Consider the following 22,766-nt stretch of genomic DNA (forward strand, 5'->3'; position numbering starts at 1 on the left):
ATAGAACCCAAGAGTCCTGACTCCCAGGTTCCTCCCCTAAGCATTAAACATTCCCCTCCCAGAGATGGAACTAGAACCCTAGAGTCAAAGGGATCTGATAGGTGCTTATACTATTGTCCTCTCTCATACCCCAAGTCTGGGCGTTTGAAAAGATTTTAAGGGAGTCAGGCACCCAATTCCTATTAAATTTCAGATGGATTTGGGTGTCCAACTCCAGCAGGCTCTTTTTACAATCCTAGCCCCAAAAAATAATGCAAGTCTGAATTATTCCATATTGTTCCAACAAGGCATCCCCCACAGATTAGTTGAGCAGTCTTTTAAGTCCCTCCTTATATCCTACCTCTGCCATGACACCTACAAATCATTCTTGTTTAACACTGCTTAGGTTAGTGACAAGTGGAGACTACTATTTCTCTGCTTCATGCTGTTTCTTTTATTATTCCCTCATCCTCTCTACCCACTCAGTTGTGTGTCCTATCCAGTACTTACATAGTAAGATTGTGGAGGCAGAAGTGGTCTTCTATATTAAAATGTCTGTATAATACTTAGTACCATGGGGCCTTGATATTTGACTGGGTGGAAGAATGGCTACTAGACTGGGACTCTGGGGTGTTAGGTTCAATTCTTGGCTTAGCCCTGGACTCCCTGTGTGACCCTGCCCAAGGAATTTAAAAGCCTTTAAAAATCTGCCCATTGATCTATCCTTTGCCTCAGTTCCTCCAGCTATAAAATGGGGACAATGCTCCCCTACATCACAGGAGTGCTACGAGGATAAAGTCCATTAATGATGAGCGACACAGAATTACTGAGATAGACTGGAGTTCCTACCTAGGTACTAAAGTATTATAAATAAATAAATAAATATAAGACCAAGGGCTGACATTTAAAGAACACCTAGGGAATTTTAATGGGAATTGGGAGTCCAAATCTTTTAGGCAACTTTGAAAATATGACCCAATTGAGCAAATGGAACCATCTGTTGTCTTGGTTATTTCGGCAGTTCTAATGCCAACAGAATTTAGATTTCCACCAATTTTAAGGCCAGAAGGGACCATCATCATTCTTCAAAACACAGGCTAAAAAATGTCCCCACAAATTTCTGCATCAAGCTCAACAATTTGTGGTTGAATTAGAGAGAGTGTCTCTCAGTTTGTAGACTCCAAGTGATGGAGAATTTACCACATCCCTTGATAATCTGTTCCAGTGGTTAATTATCCTTGCTGTTGAAAAGTTTCATCTGATTTCCAGCTTGAAGTATGACTTCAACTTCCAACCATTGAATGCCTACGTCTGCTAAAATATACAGTCTGCTAATTTTTACTCCTAGCTTTTTTATAAAGAAGGATCATCATCAAAACCAAATGTTTTTTTTCCTAGTTGCTTTACTAGTAAAGTGGCAGGTTCTTTTAAAAATCCAATAAAGAGGTTAAAAAAAATTGCTTACAGTCCATTTGACAATTCAAGTTATCTGGCAAACAGCAAGTGGTCAGGTTTTCAAACAGTAAATACAGATAGGAAAACAGTTTGATTTAGAATAGCAAGGGTCAACTTGATTGAGTTGTACTACATCTGCGGGCAAGTTACATGACTAATGTGGACAGTGAATCTTGATTACAATGCTAATGAGAAATCCCCTTAATATATGTGGTTATATTCCAGTCTACATCTTTTTTTTCCCTTTAACAAGGACCTCAGCAATATGGCATCTCTCACAGGCTCTACTTTAACGAAGTTCTGTGTAAAATAGTCTCTCAATCTGAACCAGGATCCTTTTGAATTAAACTCTTGATATTCCACAACATCATTCACACCACACCCACTACAAATAGTTTAAAATGACATAGTCCTTTTAAAAAAAGTCATATCCCTTAAAATTTATTCAGATCAGTAAAGTTAGAAGTCTTATTGCTAAGCGGCAATTTATTGCTGCTGCTGAATTTATCTTAGTTTCATACATTTTTCAGTACTGAGCAGCATTCAAAGGCCTGCAGCAAGCAACATAAAAAAAAAAAACATTGGGCAATGCAGAAAGTAAGCAACACGCTCCTAAAAGCTTAATACCCTATTACTATGAGATGCACAATTGGGATTTCACACAGGATAAAATTCACTAATTCAAGCTGGCCCAGTTAACCACATTCCACGTTGGGGGAAAAATTCTTATCTACAAAATACTACATTTTAAAGTCTTTCCCCACGGAAGTCCCTTTAGTTTTTATGTCAGGATTTCTTGCCTGCCAGAATCTTGTATCACTTTCCCAGCTTGGTGTTTATCCATGACCTGAAGGACATCCTCCAAGATAGAAGGTCCCAGATCCACATGGAGGGAGAGCAGGGAACCAGCATGGGACATAAAGGACTCATCCTTATTTTTCTCTTCAACAAATCCATTCTGAGGGATGGCAAACAGATCACTGGGGCTGCAGAGATGAGGGACAGGTTCAGAAGTCCTGCTATCCTTGGATGAAGTCAGTTCTGCCACAGCTTCCTTGCCTTGCAGAGCTGGTTGAACTTTGTCATCAAGGTGTAGCCTTGGTGGCTTTGGTGGGGCCTGGGTAGAGGGCAACATTAGAGCCTGTGGACCTCCAATGACAGGCAGCGAGATGGCATTCTTTAAGAGGGGCGAGGGGGCTTCAGAAAATGGTTGCTCATGACCAGAAATAGTAGCAGTCCTTGAGAACTCAAATGGCACTCCACAGTGGCTGCCCCTGTCAGAATCTAGGCTACCTTCAGTCCTTGGTAGAAGGTGGAATTTCCCTTGCAAGAAAGAAATATCCCCAAACATATCATTCTCCCCACCACTCCCTATGTGAATAGTGTGTCTGAAGTCTCCCAAGGGGGGGCTGATCATATCAGAAGAAAGGATATCTCGGAGTTTTTCCTTCTTGCCCTTCCTACTGCCTCTTTTCAGGTAGATTGGGACCTTAGTGGACATCTTGCCGATTACTAAAGCCTTTACTATTCAGAGCTGGCCTGGCGAAGTCCATCAAAATAATCCCTCAGATGAGGGTATCTTTTTGGATCCTAAAAAAAACAGGTTTAAAAATAATCTAAATGTTTTCTGCCATTTTTTATAAAGAGATGTTTTGAAATGGAGTAGTAACATGTAGGGGGAAAGTTCTCACTGTCAAAATGGTTCAGGGAATTAATTTCAGCCACTCACAGTTTCTCTTTCTAAAGTTTGTTGGATACGTCACAGATAACAAAGTGACCCAAGTAATTCATTCCAGGCACTTGTGATGTCTTTTGAGAGTCCAGCAGTAAATCAGTTGCCTTAGAAAAATCAGCTTAAACTCTTAATGTCAGAATCAACAAAATGTATTAAATCCAGGGTGATTCATATTTGATGAGGCTGAATGCAGACGTGTTAAGAAGTTGGACAAGTGACGTGTTCCCAGTGGAGGCTGAGATTAGGAACACACAGCTTCACAAGTCAATTTGTTCTGTTCTACATTTTCTTGAAGATGAAACTTGTCAACTCAGCAGAGCTTCCATTCCCTGACTCTGCCATTCATAATCCAGGTTTTACAACACTTTCAGTCAAACACGCTATAAAACAAATTAATAAAAAAAAAAAAGTTAGTTTGTTTTTAATCTTAGTCAAGATCAATCATTTTTAATTATGTTGGAGAAGTTCAGTACGTATTTCAAGGAGCACTAGTAACCTTTAAAATTATCATTGCTTTTGAAATTAATTCTGCTTTTCCATGATTGGCACTGAGTTCCACAAGTCAATGTGTAAGCATGAGTCACAGAGATGAGGAGGATACAAAAAAAACAGACATTTATGCAAACAAGAATATAATCCATAGTTATGCTATTGAGGATAAATAATTGTAAATTAGACCAACCGTCATGTCTTAAACCAAGCACTAAGTGCCTGGAGTTGGAAAGAAACATGAAGTGAGACTTTCCTAAGTGATTTAGGAGCTTCCACATAGGTGCTTTTGAAAATTCCGTTCCCCCATAAGTATGTTCCTGCAGAATTGCCTATTATGTGGAATTTACACCTTTGATGCATCTGGTGCTGGATACTGGTCAGTCATTGATCTGAGCTGACATAGCAAAGTGGTGGGAGTACCATGCTAAATGGACTGTTAATTTGATGGAAGGAGGCCAGGATATTGGACTACATAGGCCCACTGGTCTTATAAAGCATGAAGTGTGGGAATACTGAGTTGGATGGATTCACTGGACTGATCTAGTATGACATTTTTATGTTCCTAAGTTTCAAAAAGCTTCCCATCTCCTCATACATCTTTCAGATGGATGAATGACAGCTAACCAGTTACTGATACCACTTGAAAGAAAGATACAATACAACTACAGGACTGGGAGACAGGAATTCCTGGCTCTGCTACTGACTCCCCCTGCATAACCTTGGACGAAACTCTTCACCTCTCTGTGCCTCAACTTCCCTAAACTATAAAATAGGAACCATAACACTGCCCTAAGTCACAGGGGTGTTGGGCAAGTTAAATAGTTCATGCATGTAAAGCTCTTTGAAGACAGATATTATGAGCCCTTCAAGGAAGGGAATGCCTATTGCTGCATGTCCACAGCACATTGCACAATGAGCCTCTGCTCTCAGTTGAGGCCTTTAAGCACTACCATAATGCAAACAACTGAAGAACCATAAAATACTAAAAAGAAAAAGAGTACTTGTGGCACCTTAGAGACTAACCAATTTATTTGAGCATAAGCTTTCGTGAGCTACAGCTCACTTCATCGGATGCATACCGATGAAGTGAGCTGTAGCTCATGAAAGCTTATGTTCAAATAAATTGGTTAGTCTCTAAGGTGCCACAAGTACTCCTTTTCTTTTTGCAAATACAGACTAACACGGCTGTTACTCTGAAACATAAAATACTATTGACCACAGGCCTGTTTACACTCCAGTCAAATACCCAACTATTCAGAGCAAGCAGACCTCTTTGCTCAGTATACTCAGCACTTCTGGAAAGAAAAAAAAAGAGTGTCTGCCAAGCAGCTGAGATACTGCAGGCCAGTTCTTCCTCCTCCAGACAATCCCAAGCCATGATGAATTTTGCAAGAGAGTCACTCAGCATTCCAAAGTGAACCACATTTGCAGTGTTCCATTCGCAGCCACTTAAAAACAAATGCAAGGCAACTGGCTGAAAGCTCTGTTTGGACTCTGGGAAATTGTCTTACCTTATATTTTAAAGCCCCCCCAAAATCTCCGCAAAACCATATTTAGAAAGAAACAACTTTGTTCCAAAGGTAAAGGGGAAGCCATGTGATGTGCACACCCTGCATTAATGAGAGGGTGAGTCACCAGCGCATATCAATTTGTTAAAAACTCAAGAGCCTTGTGCAATTCAGGATGGTTTTTAAATGTCAGTCTGTGCCAAATGAATTAAGCAGGATTCCCTTTGGGACAGCTCTTCTCACAGTAACATTTCAAGTATTAGCATTGTTATGAGCTGGGCGGATCTTTGTTATAGACTGAGTTAATACCACGACCTAAAACAAAAAGTGTATGAACCCACCCCAGGGCTTTTGGCCGATTATTCTTTTTGGGGGTTGGGGGAGGAAGACAGAACAGAAAAACTGAGGAAGTCAGAGAGAGCCTAAAAGGAGCAGCTGAAAGAAACCTGGGGAGAGGTTTTTGGTCAGGGGAGCAGGCTGAAAAGCATGCTCTTAGTGCTGTGAGCAAAGGAAGCTGTTTCCTGCTATTTGATTTCTTCTGGGTTCAGAGTCTCAGGACTTTGTCCATTCTTTATAAATAAACAAAACTGCATTAAAGAAAATACTAGACTCCATCAATTTCTACTTCCAACTGGAACATCCCCAGGGTCCTAAAATTTTGGCTAGCTGCTCAGGTCAAAAAGGGGCAACACTGAGGTCAAGAGTGGGATCCAGTCTTCAAGGAGAAAAATTGTGTGCTGGTATTCCTGTTGAACCAAGATGGAGCAAATGATTGCGATGCTTGCAGAAATCAAAGATGGTCAAAAGGAACTGAAACAGGACTTTGAAGGTTCACAACAGAAAGTAAAACAGCATCTGGAAGATTTCAGAAAGGGCAGAGGGTTGATTTTCAGGCAGGGGTCAAATCAGTGTGGGAGCAACAACCCCTTATGTTCAGACAGGTTCGGAAGTCCAGCTACAAAGCTCTAGGCTGGAATGACAAGACGGGTCAAAGAGGTGACCAGCAACCTGAGTGCCGTAGACCAGAGGTTTTGTCCATTAAATAGTGGAGACCAGGCAAGTTTTAGCCAACTTGAAACTTGCTAACAGAGATAAGCAGCAGCAAGGACTAGGAGCTGAAAATTCAGTTCCAAAAGAAAACCAAAGAATCACAGATCAAAGTGGAAGACAGCTGCCTGGATAAGAAATTGAGCTAGCCAGAGGACTTTGATAAGACCAGACATTTACAACAGTTATCTACCCAGTTTGTAACCCACAAAGTCCCGGAGGGGCCAGCTCCAATGATGCAAAAACCTACTATCTTTGAGGGGGAAACTCCCTGGGAGGCTTATTTGGCTCAATTCAACATTCTAGCTCAAATCAGTGCTGTGAGATGGACAGAAAGGGGGGTTACTAGCATCCAACTTGAGTGACCCGGCTCTGATAGTGCTGCAGAACTTACCCCCAGAAAAGAGATGGAGTTATCCAGACCTGGTACAAGCCCTTGACATGCAGTCTGGAGTCAGCCATCAATCTGAACTAGCCAGGGCACAGCTAAGATCTAGAAAAAAAGGGAAAGAAGAAACCCCACTTGAACTGGCAGAGAACCTCAAAGCTTATGTTCCTGGCATATCCAGATACCACAAAGGCCTTCCAGGATAGATGGGCAATGGATCAATGTGTAGATGCTCTGCTGGACCTGACTTGCAGATCAGTATCAGTGAAAGGGGATCAAAGTCATTCTGAGAGGCTGTGGAATTTGCTACAGAACTTGAACCTTGAAGAGGAAGCAGCTATTAGTGAGAAAGATGGATGCTGATGACCTTGAGCCCTGTAACTACAATTCTGTGTGTAATATATATGATGGAAAGGGGGATTCTAATCTGGATCATGACCACATTAAATGATTGGAACAAATGATAAATATTGTTTATACAAGGGAAATTGGCAATAATTAAAAAAATGAAAAGAAAACCATTCAGTTAAATGCTGTTACTGTGACAAAACTAGCCACAAAAAGGAGTGTTATACATTTAAGGAAGGCCAAGACAGAATGTTACAAGTGTCTAGTGAAAGCCTCTCTCCTAGTTTGAGAAATGGGGGGACATTAAGCTGAAGAGGAAAAGCTTAGGGGTACAAGGATCAGCCCCAGTTTTTGTTTAGCTGCCCAGATCTAATGGGAGTTTGGCTATTGAGTGTGTATAGCAGTGGTTCCCAAACTTGTTCCGCCACTCGTGCAGGGAAAGCCCCTGGCGGGCCGAGGTGGTTGTTTACCTGCTGCATCCGCAGGTTCAGCCGATTGCGGCTCCCAGCAGCCACGGTTCGCTGCTCCAGGCCAATGGGAGCTGCTGGAAGTGGCATGGGCTGAGGGACGTACTGGCCGCCGCTTCCAGCAGCTCCCATTGGCCTGGAGCAGCAAACCGCAGCCACTGGGAGCCGCGATCGGCCGAACCTGCAGACATGGCAGGTAAACAATCCAGCCTGGCCCGCCAGGGGCTTTCCCTGCACAAGCTGCGGAACAAGTTTGGGAACCACTGGTGTATAGGATCTGTGATGTGTATTCTCAGGGGAATCTTAGCTCCTAAAGTTCTGTGGTTCTGAAACAAGAACTGATCCCATTTCCTTTGCTGAATGTCTCTGACAAACAGCAAATAGTGAGAAAAGGCACTGCAGTTGTGAAATGTGAGCTGGGTATCTGGTAAACACTGTTATGGAAGAAAACTACAAGGGGGGGAAGTGAGCTCCCAGAGTTGGACTTGTTCCAGCACAGTGCTGTACACTTACACAGGGAACAGCAGAACAATCTAAGGGCTGGTCTACACTAATGCTGTAAGTCGATATAAGTTATGCTAGTTCAGTTACGTAACTGAAGTCAATATAACTTAGGTCAATTTACAGCGGTGTCTACACTGCGCTATGTCGACAGGTGATGCTCTCCCATCAACATAGCTTCCACCTCTCAGAGAGGTGGAGTACAAATGTAGAGGGGAGAGCGCTCTCCCATTGACTTAGCGTGTCTTCACTAGACCCGCTAAACCGGCACCGCTGCATCGATCACAGCAGTGCCAGTTTAGCCAGTAGCATAGATATGGCTTAAGACTTTCTGGTTAGAAATTAAGAATTGTTCTCCTTATCCAACAAAGATATAGGTTCTACTGGTCCAACACAAGATTAATACTGGGGGAAACCAACCCATTAAACAGCCATCTCACTGGTTACCAGAGGCTAAAAGGGAAGAGGCACTACAGGACATTGAGAAAAGGTATCAGGAATGGAAGGCATATCAAGCCTTCAACCAGTCCCTGGGGCTCACCCATAGTTCTGGTTAAGAAAAGGTTGGCAGCACCAGATTCTGTGTGGACTCTAGAAATTAAATGATAACCTGGATCCTGTAAAAAGTGGGTATGGCAAGTGGAAGTGGATCCAAAAGACAGGGGGGAAACTGTTTTCACTGCAGGACCAGGCTTGTGGCAATTTAAAGTGGTGGCTTTCAGTTTGTGCAATGCGAAGCTAATAGAGAGGGTATTATGTGGGTTGTCCTCTCAGCCTGTCTGTTATACCTAGATGATATTCTGGTGCATGCTTAAATAGTTCAGCAGGAACTAAAATATTGACAAATGGTCTGTGATAAGCTGAAGGTGGCCAATTTGAAACTTAACCCAAAGAAATGTGAGTTGTTCCAAAAAGAGGTAATCTGCAGTGGGCCAGACATGCCAAACCTGCGGAAAAAAACACAGAAACTGGGCTTGTTTTTGGCTTTATTGGCTTGTGAGTTGCTTGTTGGCTAGTTTTTGGCTTGTAGCTTGTTGCTTCTTTTTTTTTTTGATCAGCTCCTAGCAAGCAGAGGCAAGGGGGGAGAGATTCAGGGGTGCACAGTGGGCCTACCACAGTCCCCGACTGCACGCCGGAGGGATCTAGTTACATAGAGTGTTGGGATTGGCTTGTTTTGACCTTGTTTTGAAATGGGATTAGCTTGATTTTGGCTTATTGTGAAAGTTGGGGTGCTTATTTACCACATGAAAGTTGGTGAGTGTGCAGTGGGCACACAATTAGCAAGGGGGAAATTTCCACTCACAAAAAGAAAATTGAGGCTGTACAGAGCTGGCCAATTCCCCAGACACTCTCAGATGTGCAGTGTTTTACAGGGTTCCGCTCCTGTTACCGAAGGTTTATTTGTGGATTTGCCAATATTGCAAAACCCCTGCACAGGTTGGGTGAGAAAGGGAAACCGCTTCACTGGTCAGCAGAGTATGATGTAGCATTTTCAGAGTTGACAAAGGCTCTTGTGACTACTCCTGTCTTGGTGCACCCATGATTCAAAACCCCTTTCATACTGGACACAGACGCTAGTGCTTACAGATTGGGAGCAGTTCTGATAAAAGAACACATGGACTTGAGAGGGTGGTAGCTTAGACTTTTACTATACTAAGTTCTCCTAAGAGAAATAATTGCACCATCCAAAAATAACTCCTAGCTGTGGTTAAATCTATAGAACATTTTTCATCACTATTTGTGTGTGAGGAATATTATGGTCAGGATAGACCTGCAATGGCTCTTTAGATTCAGGAATCTTGAGGGACAGCTTGCCAGGGGTTGGAGAAACTGCCGTGCTACAATTTCACAATCACACAGAGGCCTGGCCATAAGCATGGTAATGCTGATGCCTTGTCCAGACAGGTCTCTTGCGAGGCTAATTGCAAACACTGCCCCAAGCAGAAGAGCAAGGAATTAGCTGCTCAAGAGAATGGGAGTGCCTCCAGACCCTTCCTCTAGTCTAATTCGCAGAAATGCCGGTGCGCCTGGTTCATCCACCAAAAGACTGAGGAAAGGGGTAGCAGAAATGGACTCCGGAGCAACTAAAAACTTTCCCAAGACTATCCTGACACAGGATAGGGCGTATTGGAAAATCAACTGGAAAATGTATCCACCCTGGAATGTAGTGTCTCCTCACAGTAAAAGCTTTCTGGTCACAGTGGGAAAGCTTGGAATTTTAAAAAGAAATATTTTAGAGGTGATGGGAGAAACCAGAAGGTGATGGGTACTGGTATACTGAAAAAGGAGGTCCTAAAGTTATGTCATGATCTTATAACTGTAGGACATTTTGGTGTTGCAAAAAACTTAGACAAATTAAGGGACAAGTTCAACTGGGTAAAAAGCAGCCAAGACAGTTGGTGCAAGAAATGTGCTCTTTGCATTGCGAAGATGGTCCCCCTAAAACAGGGAGAACCCCTTTGCAGTAGTATCTTGAGGGGACACCAATGGAGTGCATTGCCATTGATGTTCTTGGAACCATTGCCTGAGACAGAGGCTGACAATCAATACCTGCTGGTAGCTATTAGCTAATGGACTACTTCACAAAATGGTCTAAGGCTTACCCAGTAAAAAAAATTAACAGGCTGTGACAATAGCAGGGATCCTAATGAATGAATTCTTCATCAGATCTGCAATCTTGAGCGATTACACACAGATCAAGGGAGAGACTCTGAATCCAAAGTGTTTCAACAGGTTTGTGAGATTCTAGACATTCACAAAACTCACACCTACATTCTGATGGGATGGTGGAAAGCTTCAGTAGGTTTTGGCTGACCGGGCTGTTAAAAGTCCTGTCGGAGGTGCTGCCCGGCTAAGGCGGGCTAGTCCCTACCTGTTCCGACACCGTGCTATGCCCCAGAAGCGGCCAGCAGCAGGTCCGGCTCCTTGGTGGAGGGGCCATGGGTCTCCGCGCACTGCCCCTGCCCCAAGCACCAGCTCCGCACTCCCATTGGTCAGGAGCTAGGGAGGCAGTGCCTGTGGACGAGAGCCACGCAGAGCCACTTGCACGCCTCTGCCTAGGAATTGGACTGGCTGCTGGCTGCTTCCGGGGTGCAGCACAGGCCGTGGTGCCAGGACAGGCGGGAAGCCTGCCTCTGCACTCCGGTTGTGCTGCTGACTGGGAGCTGCCAGAGGTAAGCCTGCGCCCCAATCCCCTGCCCCAGCCCTGAGCCCCCCCTCAAACCCAGAGCCTCCTACTGCACCCCAAACTCCTCAGCCCTTGCCCCATCCCAGAGCCTGCACCTCTACCCCAGAGCCCTGACCCCCTCCTGCACCCCAATCCCCTGCCCCATCCCAGAGTCCCCTCCTCTCCCTGAACCCCTCATTTCCAGCCCCACCCCTCAGCCCTCACCCCTGTACCCCAACCCTCTGCCCCAGCCCTGAGCCCCTCCCACACCTCTAACCCCTCATCCCCAGCTCCATTGGGTCGTGGGCATCAACAATTTTCTTCAACTGGGTGACCAGAAAAAAAGTTTGAAAACAATAGACAGCAGTAGGTCAACAGAAAAATTCTTCCATCAACCTAGCTACCACCTACATGAAACACAAGAAACCCTCCCATCAGCATAAGTAATGTCTACACTTGAAATGCTACCCGCTGCAGCTGCGCCACTGTAGCATTTCAAGCCCTTACAGAACAGCAGTCAATGAGAGTACAAAGTGTACCCCGCAGGCCTCATGTTTGGGCAGGAGCTAAAGCAACCTCTTGTATGGAGTGGCTTTCTGAAGTGGAACAAAGGAATTTGAACCATTTGAACTGTGTGGAAACCCTACAACCCAAAATTGAAAAAGTTCACACCTTTCCTAGGGAAAATTTGTGGCCTCTGACAAAATGAAAAGGCTCTATGATAAAAAGGCATATGCAGAAACTTTTAAAAGAAGAGACGTGTGGTCTGGCACCACAATCATTGAAGGAAGAAGGATAGAAGCCCTAAACTGGATGAATTTTGGGAGGGACTATATACAGTCTTAACACAAATAAATGAACTGGTGTTCATGATACAGTTAGATCCCAGGAGTAAGCCCAGAAGTTATCCATCAGGACCATCTGAGAAGATATCGCAGACAGAATTTCAGCTTGGCTACTCCCGGAATCTGAGAATGGAGCTGTGGAAATTGAAGCTGGAAAAGTTGTTACAGAGGTTAATTCCCCATTAGAACAAAATGGCCAGGCTCTGCCTCAGCCATCGAATTCCACAGAAACAACCTCAGAAGAACACTGAAAGGCAGTCCAGGAAGAGAAAAGCCCGACAGGGATTTGGGTGGGAATAAAATTGTTTTGGGCTGGTGATATGAAACCATCTCAACAGAAAGATATGGTATATGTGTAAATAGTTAACCTTGTATCATTTTAAATGTATTTAAAAAAATGTATTTCTATTTGGGATGGGTTCTTAAGTTCCACCATTAAAGGCTTCACTTGGGACAAGGAGCAAACCTAGGAGCAGGTATTGTTATGGACTGGGTGGAACCTTGTTTTGGGTTGAGGTAAAACCCACACCTAAGACAAAAGAAATGCGTGAATTGTGAACCTGCCCAGAGGCTTTTGGCTGAGTATTATTTTGGTATAGGGGGTTGTCGGGGAGGCCAAATACAAAAACTGGGAAAGACAGAGGCCTGGTCTACACCTAAAACTTAGGTCGACCTACCTATGTTGTCCAGGGCTGTGAAAAATTCACACACCCCTGAGAAACATAGTTAAGACGACCGAAGCCCCAGCATAGACACCGCTAGGTCCACGGAAGAATTCTTCTGTCAAAAACCAGTTGGAGAACACTTCAATCTCTCTGGTCACTCGATTACAGACCTAAAAGTGGCAATACTTCAACAAAAAAAACTTCACAAACAGACTCCAACGAGAGACTGCTGAATTGGAATTAATTTGCAAACTGGATACAATTAACTTAGGCTTGAATAGAGACTGGGAGTGGATGAGTCATTACACAAAGTAAAACTATTTCCCCATGTTTATTCCACCCCCCCATTCCTCACACGTTCTTGTCAACTGCTGGAAATGGCCCACATTGATTATCACTACAAAAGGTCCGTCCCCGGTAATAGCTCACCTTAAGTGATCATTCTGGTTAGTGTGTATGGTAACACCCATTATTTCATGTTCTCTATGTATATAAATCTCCCCACTGTATTTTCCACTGAATGCATCCGATGAAGTGAGCTGTAGCTCACGAAAGCTTATGCTCAAATAAATTGGTTAGTCTCTAAGGTGCCATAAGTACTCCTTTTCTTTTTTCAGATAAATTTGTTAGTCTCTAAGGTGCCACAAATACTCCTTTTCTTTTTGCGAATACAGACTAACACGGCTGCTACTCTGAAACCTGTCAACCTTGCTACTGCTTCTCCAGGGGGTGGATTTACTGCTACTGCAGCCATGGAAAAACCCCTTCCATTGCTCTACCAAGTGTCCATCTACATTACATCACCACAGCAGTGTAGCTGGAGCGCTGCAGTTGTGCTACTGTAGCGCTTGCAGTGTAGACATACCCACAGAGAGAGTCTAAAGGAGCAGCTGAAAGCGTGTGTGGTTGTCCCTGGAAGAAACCTGGGGAGAAGTTTTGGAATCAGGGGAGCAGGCTGAAAAGCTTGCTCTTGGTGCTGTGAGCTGTTTCCTGCTATTTGATTCCTTCTGGAGTCACAGACTCAGAACTTTGTCCATTCTTTGTAAATAAACAAAACTGTATCAAAGAAAATACCAGACTCCATCAATTTCTACTGCCAGCTGGAACATCCCCAGGGCCCTAAAACGTGGACTAGCTGTTTGGGTCAAAAAGGACCAACAGTACTATTGGAACAATGTGCATGGCTGTACCAGGAGTTGGGATTTGCACGCAGTTTTTCCCCCAAGACTTCACTTACATACCTTAAAAGCACAGGGGCAGATCCTCAATCCATATAGCTGCATTAACTTTAATGGAGCTATGTCAATTTATGGGGGCTGCAGCTCTCATCCACCCATTAGGCTTAGCTCTTATTCTGAAATAATAGCACTGTCCAAGCACAGCCCTGAGAGCCTGAAGCTGTGAGAAGAATGCCTTCTGAGGAGCAAATTGTTTTTGTGTGCCTCAGTTTCCCCTTCTGTAAAATAAGACCCATTATTGGCCTGCTTTTCACTGGAGTTACATATGGGGCCTGATTCTGATCTCACATAAGTTTTACACCAAAGCAACTTCATTGACTTCAGTGGTGTTATTCCTGATTTACAGCACCACAAGTGAAATCAGTCAGGCCTAGTGAGTGCTAATTTTTAGTATTAGATAAGACTGATCTCTGGAATGATTTACATACGAAGATCCTTCCAAGCTCTAGCTGGCAGAGGTGGGGGTGGATTGGAGGGGAGCTGCTTTTGAAAATCTCATTCCTAAAAAAAAAACAAAAAATCCCCACTCAGTCAAATGACCAGAATAAGCCCCCAACAAATGAACCTGCTGTCACTCAATAATGATCTAATTTCCATTTTCTGCCCCATGCTCTGCACAATACAGTCCATGTAGCTGCATGCTGCCCAGTCGAGCAACACTAGGTGAGAAAGGAACAGCAACAACAGAAACAAACAAGCTTTGCAGAACTCGACTTGCTAAGCAAAAATGCTGATTTCTCACTGAGATTGGACTCCCGGGAGAAGGAACAGAACATGCAACATATTATCACCTCCTGCTGCTACTACGGTTGTCACTGGCAGGACTGTACAGTTAATAGTTATGTTATAGGAAGACTGGGGCTGATGGAACCTGAGTTCAATTCCTGGCTCTGCCACTGGCCTGCTGGGTAACCTTGGGCAAGTGACCTCCCGAGCCTCGGTTTCCCTATCTGTAAAATGAGAATGATACTAATGCACTTTGAGACATCTGGATGAAGAGCTCTGTAAGAGCGAGATATTAATTAATTATTATTATTCTAGGGTCACCAGTCCTAGTCTGTTTTAGTAAGGAGAGGGAAAGGTATATATAAAACTGCAGTGTTTTATTACTGGATAATATCAGAAAGGAAACCTCCAGCCCAACATGGCTGCACACAGGCAATCATTTAGGCTGGGATTTTTAAAGGAGCCTAAGGAACCTAACTTCCTTGAACTCCTTTAAAGATTCCACCCTGAAACATTAACATGATCAGATTAGAACTCTTGTCTTTCAATGGCTATTGTAACAAAACAGAGAGCATCTCTGGAACCCCCCCCCCCCCCAACCCACACAGGGAATGACATCATATTCCTTTCTGTAATGTGCACCACACCCTTTTCTTTATAAAAATAGCAGCCTAGCCCTGTTTGTGCCTGTTACTGGCAAACCATTTCCCTTTTGTGTCTTTCCTTCCTGGGGCAGCCTTAGAGGTTCAGTTTAACGGCTCCTTACAGCACCTGCTCTGACAGGCTAAAAGAAACCCTCCCATCAGAGATTCAGTGGCCTCAATGCCTGCACCCTCCCCCCCCAGCCTCCAAAACAAAGGCATCCTGTGACTGAGGCCCTCCCCTGAGAGAGCTGACGCACATGGCACTTTGGCTATTCAAGGGGCAGTGGTTAGTATTGTGATGCTGTGTCCATTGAAATAGTTGGTAAAGCTCCCAATGATGTAATGATGCAAGATCAAGCCAATTCTCATTTACACTAATAAGGCTCTGGCAGTGTAAAAGAATCCCTTGCATTCACTTTAGGACCCCTTTACTTTATCAGAGTGGTGTAAAGGAATCTTAGTGTAAATGAGAATCAGTCCCTACTAGTCTAGACAAACCAAAAAAAGGTTACATCACAGATGGTTATTAACTATTTTTATGACTATACTGCCACGAGACCCCAACTGGAATTAGGGCCCCATGACTGCAAAGAATATGGCTGCAAAGATCATTTTCCTAGCCTGTCACTTTAACAGTTCACCCCTCCCTTTGAATACCTCCACTGCATAAAGCATAAGCTGCTTCTATTCACTTTCATGGCCCTTCCCAGTCAATCCCTAACCCACCCTATTTATCATGTCCCATCTGCTGTTGAGCTGTCAATGCTCACCTCTGATTGGCCCATGGTGCAAGCCTGCATTACCCACTTGTTACATTTTCAAACAAGCCCCTTTGTACTTTCTCCCATGTTCCCTCTCATGTTTGGGAGGAGCTCCCCATAAACATCCACAAAGCCACCTCACTGTCAACTTCAAACCGCTCCTCAAATCTCTTCTTTGATGTGAGGCCTACAAACAACTTGACAACAGTCAGGCTATTATTATGCTGAGATCACTGCCTGTCTATCATGCTCACCAACATTGTGTCATTTTCTTGTATTCCCCCATCTGCCTGTATCCATCTGTTGTCTCTTGTATTAGATCTAAGCACCTTGGGGTAGAGACCAACTTTCTATTCTGTGTTTGTACAGCACCTAACAATGTGGGTCCTGGTCCATGACAGGGATTCCTGGTCACTCTGGTAATACAAATAATAGACAATAATTGTACTAGGCACTGCACAGATATGAAGGCCTAGTCTACATTTGAAAAGGTTTGCCAGGATAGCGATACAAATACAGTTATGCCAGCAAACCTTCCTAATGTAGATGCAGCTTATACTGGCAAGCGTGCTTTTGCTGGTATAGTTTACACCAATTAATGAAATAAGCTGGGGAGAGGGGAAATCACACCCCTAACTGACATTACTGTACTGGCAAAAGTTTCTAGCGTAAACCTGGCCATAGTAAGAGACAGTCCCTATTCCAAAGAGTTTATAATCTAAACAGGCAAGATAGACAAAGAGTAGGAGGGGAAACTGAGGCATAGCGAGGGGAACGTGCCAAAGCAAGTCAGCACAGAGCTGGGAATAGAACCCACATCTTCTTGATCACACTCCAGGAGTTCCCTCCCCAAACCTATGAAATGAGATTCAGGTGTATATGCCAGGAGAGAGATGGAAAAAATAAAGAGAAAGTACAACCTGGAAAATGTGCCTCACCGTCAGTAAGAGGGTGAGATGGACCATCTGGAATTGGGTGGGGATCCGGTTCTGGTGCAATTCCAGCTATCCAGATACTTGGTTCTACTGGACACAGAAATAAAGAAGAGGCAGGGGTCTTAATACAAGACTTTTATGGCCTACAGGATAGGAAGGATGCTCCTGCAGCAAAAGTACTGGGGGCCCAGTTGTGATCTCACATCAGGATAAATCAAGAGTTAACACCACTGAAGTCAATGTGTAATACTGCCATGTGAGCTGGGACTCAGGACAGCTGGATTCTACTCCCCGCTATGCCACCAACTCAGCAGATGGCCTTGGATAAGGCACTCCCTCTACCTACCTCCCAGGAGTTGTGCCAGGCTAAAATTCATTAACATTTAGTAAGGGAGAGGCAATGTGGTCTAGTGGATAAAGCGTTGGATTAGGACCTAGGAGTCCTAGATTCAACTCCTGGTTCCGCCACTGCTTTGCTGGGTGACATTGAGCATGTCACTTCCCCTCTCTGTGCCTTAGTTCCCCCATCTGTAAAATGGTGATAATGATTCTGCCCTCTTTTCAGAGTAGCAGCCATGTTAGTCTATATTCGCAAAAAGAAAAGGAGTACTTGTGGCACCTTAGAGACTAACCAATTTATTTGAGCATAAGCTTTCATGAGCTACAGCTCACTTCATCGGATGCATTCAGTGGATGTGAATGCATCTGATGAAGTGAGCTGTAGCTCACAAAAGCTTATGCTCAAATAAATGTTAGTCTCTAAGGTGCCACAAGTACTCCTTTTCTTTTTGCCCTCTTTTGTAAAACACTTTGAAATCTACTGTTGAAAAGCACTGTGTATGTGCTAGGGATTATTATTTGTATTGCAGCAGTACCTTGGAGCCCTAGTCATGCAGCAGGACCCCATTGTGCTAAGTGCTGATCAAACAGAACAATGAGACAGTCCTGCCCCAAAGAGCTTACAGTATTGTCCGCAATATTCTTCATCCCATCCTACTGCAGGATCAGGGACTTCAGCAGTAGGGGGATCAGAGTAATAGCGAGAGATTGATTCCTTGATATGTGCTCCAGTGTTGGCATTGTAAACACTGCGAGGGAATGCTTATTTATTAGCATGGGAATTAAACCTCCCAAAAAAATCATGGAAACATTTTTGGTTATTCACGTAGCTTGATTTTGCAAAACCTTAAATAATAAAAGAACGATAATCCCTAGCTCTTATCACCTATAGATCTCAGAGAACTTTACAAAGGAGATCAGGATCATTATCCTCATCTTACAGATGGGGAAACTGAGGCACAGAGAGGGGACGAGACTTCCTCAAGGTCACCCAGCAGGCCAGGGCAAAGCCAGGAATAGAACCCAGTTCTCCTAACTCCCAGTCCAGTGCTCAAGCCACAAGGCCTGACTCTCTTTTACCTCCAGCCCTCTCCCCACCTGGTGGTTTATATAGTCATTTATACTTGTGCAGAGTGGATACAAGCCACTACCCAAATCAGAGATTTCCACTCATTCACACTAAGGCTGATTAGCCACAGCACTACCCCAGATTTATGCCCATATGACTCCATTTTCAGTTAAATTACACTGATATTGAACAGGAGTAACACAGTGGTGAACCATGGCAGCTAGCAGTAGAGTTTTGCACCCACTCTGCAGGGTTGTTATGTTACTCCATGATGTGCATACAAGGGAGAATCAGTGCCCCTCCCCCTGTTTCTCTCTCACACACACACATACACACACACATCCTTCAACTTCTGAGGCTAAGGCCTTGTCTACATACTGAACTTACATACACTGGTGAAAAGCTGCAGTGTTATACCAATTAATTCACTGGAGCTGCTCCTGATTTGCACTAGCATAACCAAGATCAGAATCTGGGATCTTAGCACCAGTCCAAACTCCTAGGGCCAGTCAAACTCCACTGACCTGCAGCTTGGGGAGTCATTTACATCAGTCAAAGTGAAGGCAGCAAAGGTGTATGCAAAATGTTATTAAGTCAGAGCAGTAAATGATTTGCACCACTATAAATGACCACACAAGGTGAAAGGCAACAAGGAGACTGACTCCTTGTGTAGACACTATTTACACCAGTGCAGCTTATCCTCAGGGTAAACTGCACTGGTGGAAATCATGTTACAATCATGTAAAACACATCTACACCAGGGACTTGCATCAATACCTAACATCTCAATGTAAACAAGGCCTTAGATTAAAACATTCCTTTTTTCCTCCTGAAGGAACAGGAAGTCTTGTGCTGGCTGGTTTTCTTATACATGTAAGCAGAGAGAGTTTGGAAGCATGCTAAGGGACATTCCTTAGCAGAGAATCCACCTGGTTCTCCCATACATCCACTAGATGGCTGTATCTGTCAGGGATCATCTTAAAAGAAGTTTCACCTTTCCAGCCCCACAAAGGTCTCTGAGTTACATGGAGGGTCATTTCCCTCACCCCACCCACAAAAAACGATTTGCTTAGTGCTCCAGGGAAAATGTTTGCCCTAAAGAGGAATGTTTTAAAAATACCCAAGATAGATTTATCTGTAGAGTGGATACAGCCCACAACCCCATCCTCCAATAATCCAGTAAACCTCCCCTTCCCTCCCCCCCACCCCCTCCACCAAACCTAAAACCAATCCTTTGAGCCCACCCTACCAAAATGATTCTCCTGTCAATGTAAAACATAAAGCAAAGCTCTGTAGCAAAACACCCTCTACCCTGGAATCCCTCTTCCCTTGTTCTGTGTCTCCTCCCTTCACTGGCTTGCCCTGCTGTTGACTCCAAGCTAGTCTAGCCCACAAAGGAGTTGGACAGCGAAATGTATGTGCAAGTTCCACAAAGGAGATGAAGTACTCAGAACTACCCTTCTCCTGGCAGATCACTAGTCAGAAAGATGCCATGAGACATCATATTAGCCCACCAGGGAGTTGGGGAGGGATTGGTATAGCAAGGCCAATCCTAAAACGTTATTTTTTCCAGGACGCCCAAGACATCAGGTGAGTTGGTAGCCAGTAACATAGTATGCCAGCCTCAGCTATCTTGCAGTCCAGCAATGCAAGCTCAGGACTCTGGGGAGTGGCAGCTATTCCCATTGCAAGCACCTCCTGCTGGCCAAGTTACAGAATGCCAATGGCATTAGAACCTACTTTTTTGCCTTGGCCAGTTGGAGGATGAAGGCAACTGCAATGGTCATCTTCCTTAGAGAGGGGAGAATCATCCAAGGATGTGGGGGAAACTATGAAGAGGGCGAAGTTAGGCCCAAACTTCAGACTGGGTGAGGGAAACCCATAAAACGTGTCTAACTGTAAGATACACTGAACAAAGCAATGCTGTCTAGTGGCTAGGATGCGGGGCTGAGTATCAGGAGAGATGGGTTCTAGGCTCTTCCCCTCTCTTTGCCACTTGGCTGTTTCCACTTCCACCTTTTATCTGTCCTGTCTATTTACATGGTATGCTCTCTGGGGCAGGGGCCATTTCTTAAAATCTGTCAGTACAGTGACAGGCACAATAGGGCCCCAACCTCTTTTGGATCTCAAGTTGCTAATGAAATACAAAGAATAATAAAATAATAATATAACAAATAAATACTTCAAGAAGGACAAGAGACAGTGGGCTTAAATTGCAGGTTGGACATTAGGAAAAACTTCCTGTTGAGGTAATTAAACACTGGAATAAATTGCCGAGGAAGGTTGTGGAATCTCTATCATTGGAGATTTTTAAGAGTAGGTTAGACAAACATCTGTCAGGGATGGTCTAGATACTTAGTCCTGCCATGAGTGCAGCGGACTGGACTAGATCACCTCTTGAGGTCCCTTCCAGTCCTACAATTCTATTACTCTAGAAGAGGGGTCCTCCTAAAACTAGCAATGCCCCGTCTTACTGGGCACCTACTAGTGACAATCATTAATCAGATATAACCAACCTCTAACCATTAGGGTGAGAAGAAAGTTTCCCCTTGGGTCAAATAATCCCATAATTTCCTTCTACAGGTTTCTAGCATCTTCCTGTGAAGCAGCTGGTACTGGGCAATGTTGGAGGCAGGATCCTGGACTGAATGGTCATTTCAATATTCTTGTATTGGGGTGGATTCCACTCTCAGTAACATAAGCCCCATGGAATTACTTCAGATTTACACAGAGGGAACTAAGTGGAACATCTGCGTGGTTCTCCAGCTATCCCCACACTGTGTCACTTATAAAGATCCACCATAAGGCCTGCTTCTCATTTACCCCAAGGCCCTTTACACTGCTCTACCAGTGTCAAAAGGTCTAAAAGTAAGAATCAGTCCTTTATCCCACCATCCGGAACATGACATCTATTTCAAGCATCTCGATTTGCCGGAGTTAATCTAAAGATAGTTATAAACTTCACAGCTGGTTTCTAAAATTACATTAGGCAGGTTGCTGTATGTAGATAGTGCTAGACGGAGACATGTAACATAGGTGTAAAAAAAAAAATCCCCATGGGAGACAACCAGAGCTTTATATAGAAGACGATGGGTAAATGATACCCTGAAGTCCAGCTCTAAATTTAAAAGGCAGTTACTAAGTACCACAACTTGATTTAAAATGTGATAGAATTAATTTCTTCCCCCACCCCTCTTGTTGCAAGCAGTAAGAGCCAATTTAACAAGCTTTACTGATTACAGCTTGCACTCCCTTAAAAACAAATACCATGGAAAGTCACCCCTGGTTGTTAACAGATGGAATAAGACAGAAGGAGAGGGATCCCATTTCAGTGCCAGGCCCACTGCCCTCGACAAGGAAGAAAAGTGGTAGCAGCTACCAACTTGCACTGCAGGAAAACACTGCCCTCCTGGTTGAGAAAGCTACGACTCTGCCCTCTTTCTAGGACCCCAAAGCAACTCTCAAACATTCTTGGCCTCATGCACACATCCTGGCAGCAGAAATTATCCCCATTTTACAAACAGGGAAGAAACCAAGGCAAAGAAAATATTCCACTATCACCCCCCCCCCCGCCCCCAATAACACAGGGAGTCATTGCAGAGCCATGAATAAAACCCAAGAGTCCTGACTCCCAGCCTCCCCTGCTTTCCTCCCACAGCTGGGAAAAGAACTCAGGAGTCCTGACTCCCAGCTCCACTCTTCTCTAACCACTCGACCACACTTCCCTGCCATAAGTGAGATCAGAGCCCAAGTGTCCTGACCCCCGCCTTCCTCTCAGAGCTGGTAACAGAAGCCAAGAGTCCTGATTCCCAGCAAAGCTTCTTGGGCTATTCCAAAACTCCAGTCTCGGGCTCCGTGGCAAGCGATATTGCTGCAGTGTATGAGCTGGCACTGCCAAGTACCCTCAAGCACACATCCTTCAAAGTTTTAGGAGAGCTACCAAAAAAAACAAAAACCGACAGCCACTCACTCCACCTCCCCAGTACTCACCCTCACTGCCGGACGCTGGTGGCGGTGGTAGTGACCGAGTTGCAGTGAGCAGCAGCGGGTTCTTCCTTCCCTTGTTCCCCACCCTGCTGCTTCTTAAGCCAATACACTGCGCGCTGCCGGCAATGTATTCAGCTAGGGCTGCTCCCTCCTCCCTGCTCCCGAGAGAGCCAATGCTAAAGCTACAATGTAGCTAGCCAGAGAAATAGCATGCAAACTCCTCCCCAGGCCAAGTGCACAAGCCAGTCAGTCCCACCCTGCTCTTTCGCTGCGCTCCACGGCTTGCAGTTAGACTGATGTAACATTTTAGGGGAGGCCTTAGGCTACAAACAAGGGCAGACTTTTTTTTATATATGAAACTTGCAATCCTCTTTCCTAAACTTTCAGAGGGAGGTGTCCTCTGCATGCAAAAAATTACCAGATCCCTGGGGCAAAAGAGGACTGATTGTGCATAAAATGCAGGATGCTTGG

At 44.3% G+C, this 22,766-nt stretch overlaps 1 protein-coding gene across 6 annotated transcripts; it reads right to left on the reverse strand.

Annotated features, from left to right (window-relative positions):
• Window positions 1–877: 877 nt before the first annotated feature.
• CDC42EP2 (CDC42 effector protein 2) lies at window positions 878–22,456 on the reverse strand. 6 transcript variants are annotated; one of them, XM_073351865.1, is made up of 4 exons: window positions 22,299–22,456; window positions 16,904–16,987; window positions 6,611–6,709; window positions 878–3,549 (listed from the first exon to the last, which is right to left on the reverse strand). In XM_073351865.1, exon 4 carries the CDS (start codon window positions 2,933–2,935, stop codon window positions 2,216–2,218), a length of 720 nt encoding a protein of 239 aa, XP_073207966.1. In that variant the 5' UTR covers window positions 2,936–3,549; window positions 6,611–6,709; window positions 16,904–16,987; window positions 22,299–22,456; the 3' UTR covers window positions 878–2,215. The 6 variants fall into 6 exon arrangements, with proteins under 6 accessions (XP_073207966.1, XP_073207965.1, XP_073207968.1 ...); XM_073351864.1 differs by having other exon boundaries at window positions 16,904–16,990; XM_073351867.1 differs by lacking the exon at window positions 16,904–16,987.
• Window positions 22,457–22,766: the final 310 nt, after the last annotated feature.

Source organism: Lepidochelys kempii, chromosome 7 (genome assembly GCF_965140285.1).
Source record: "Lepidochelys kempii isolate rLepKem1 chromosome 7, rLepKem1.hap1, whole genome shotgun sequence".
Lineage (NCBI taxonomy): Eukaryota > Metazoa > Chordata > Testudines > Cheloniidae > Lepidochelys > Lepidochelys kempii.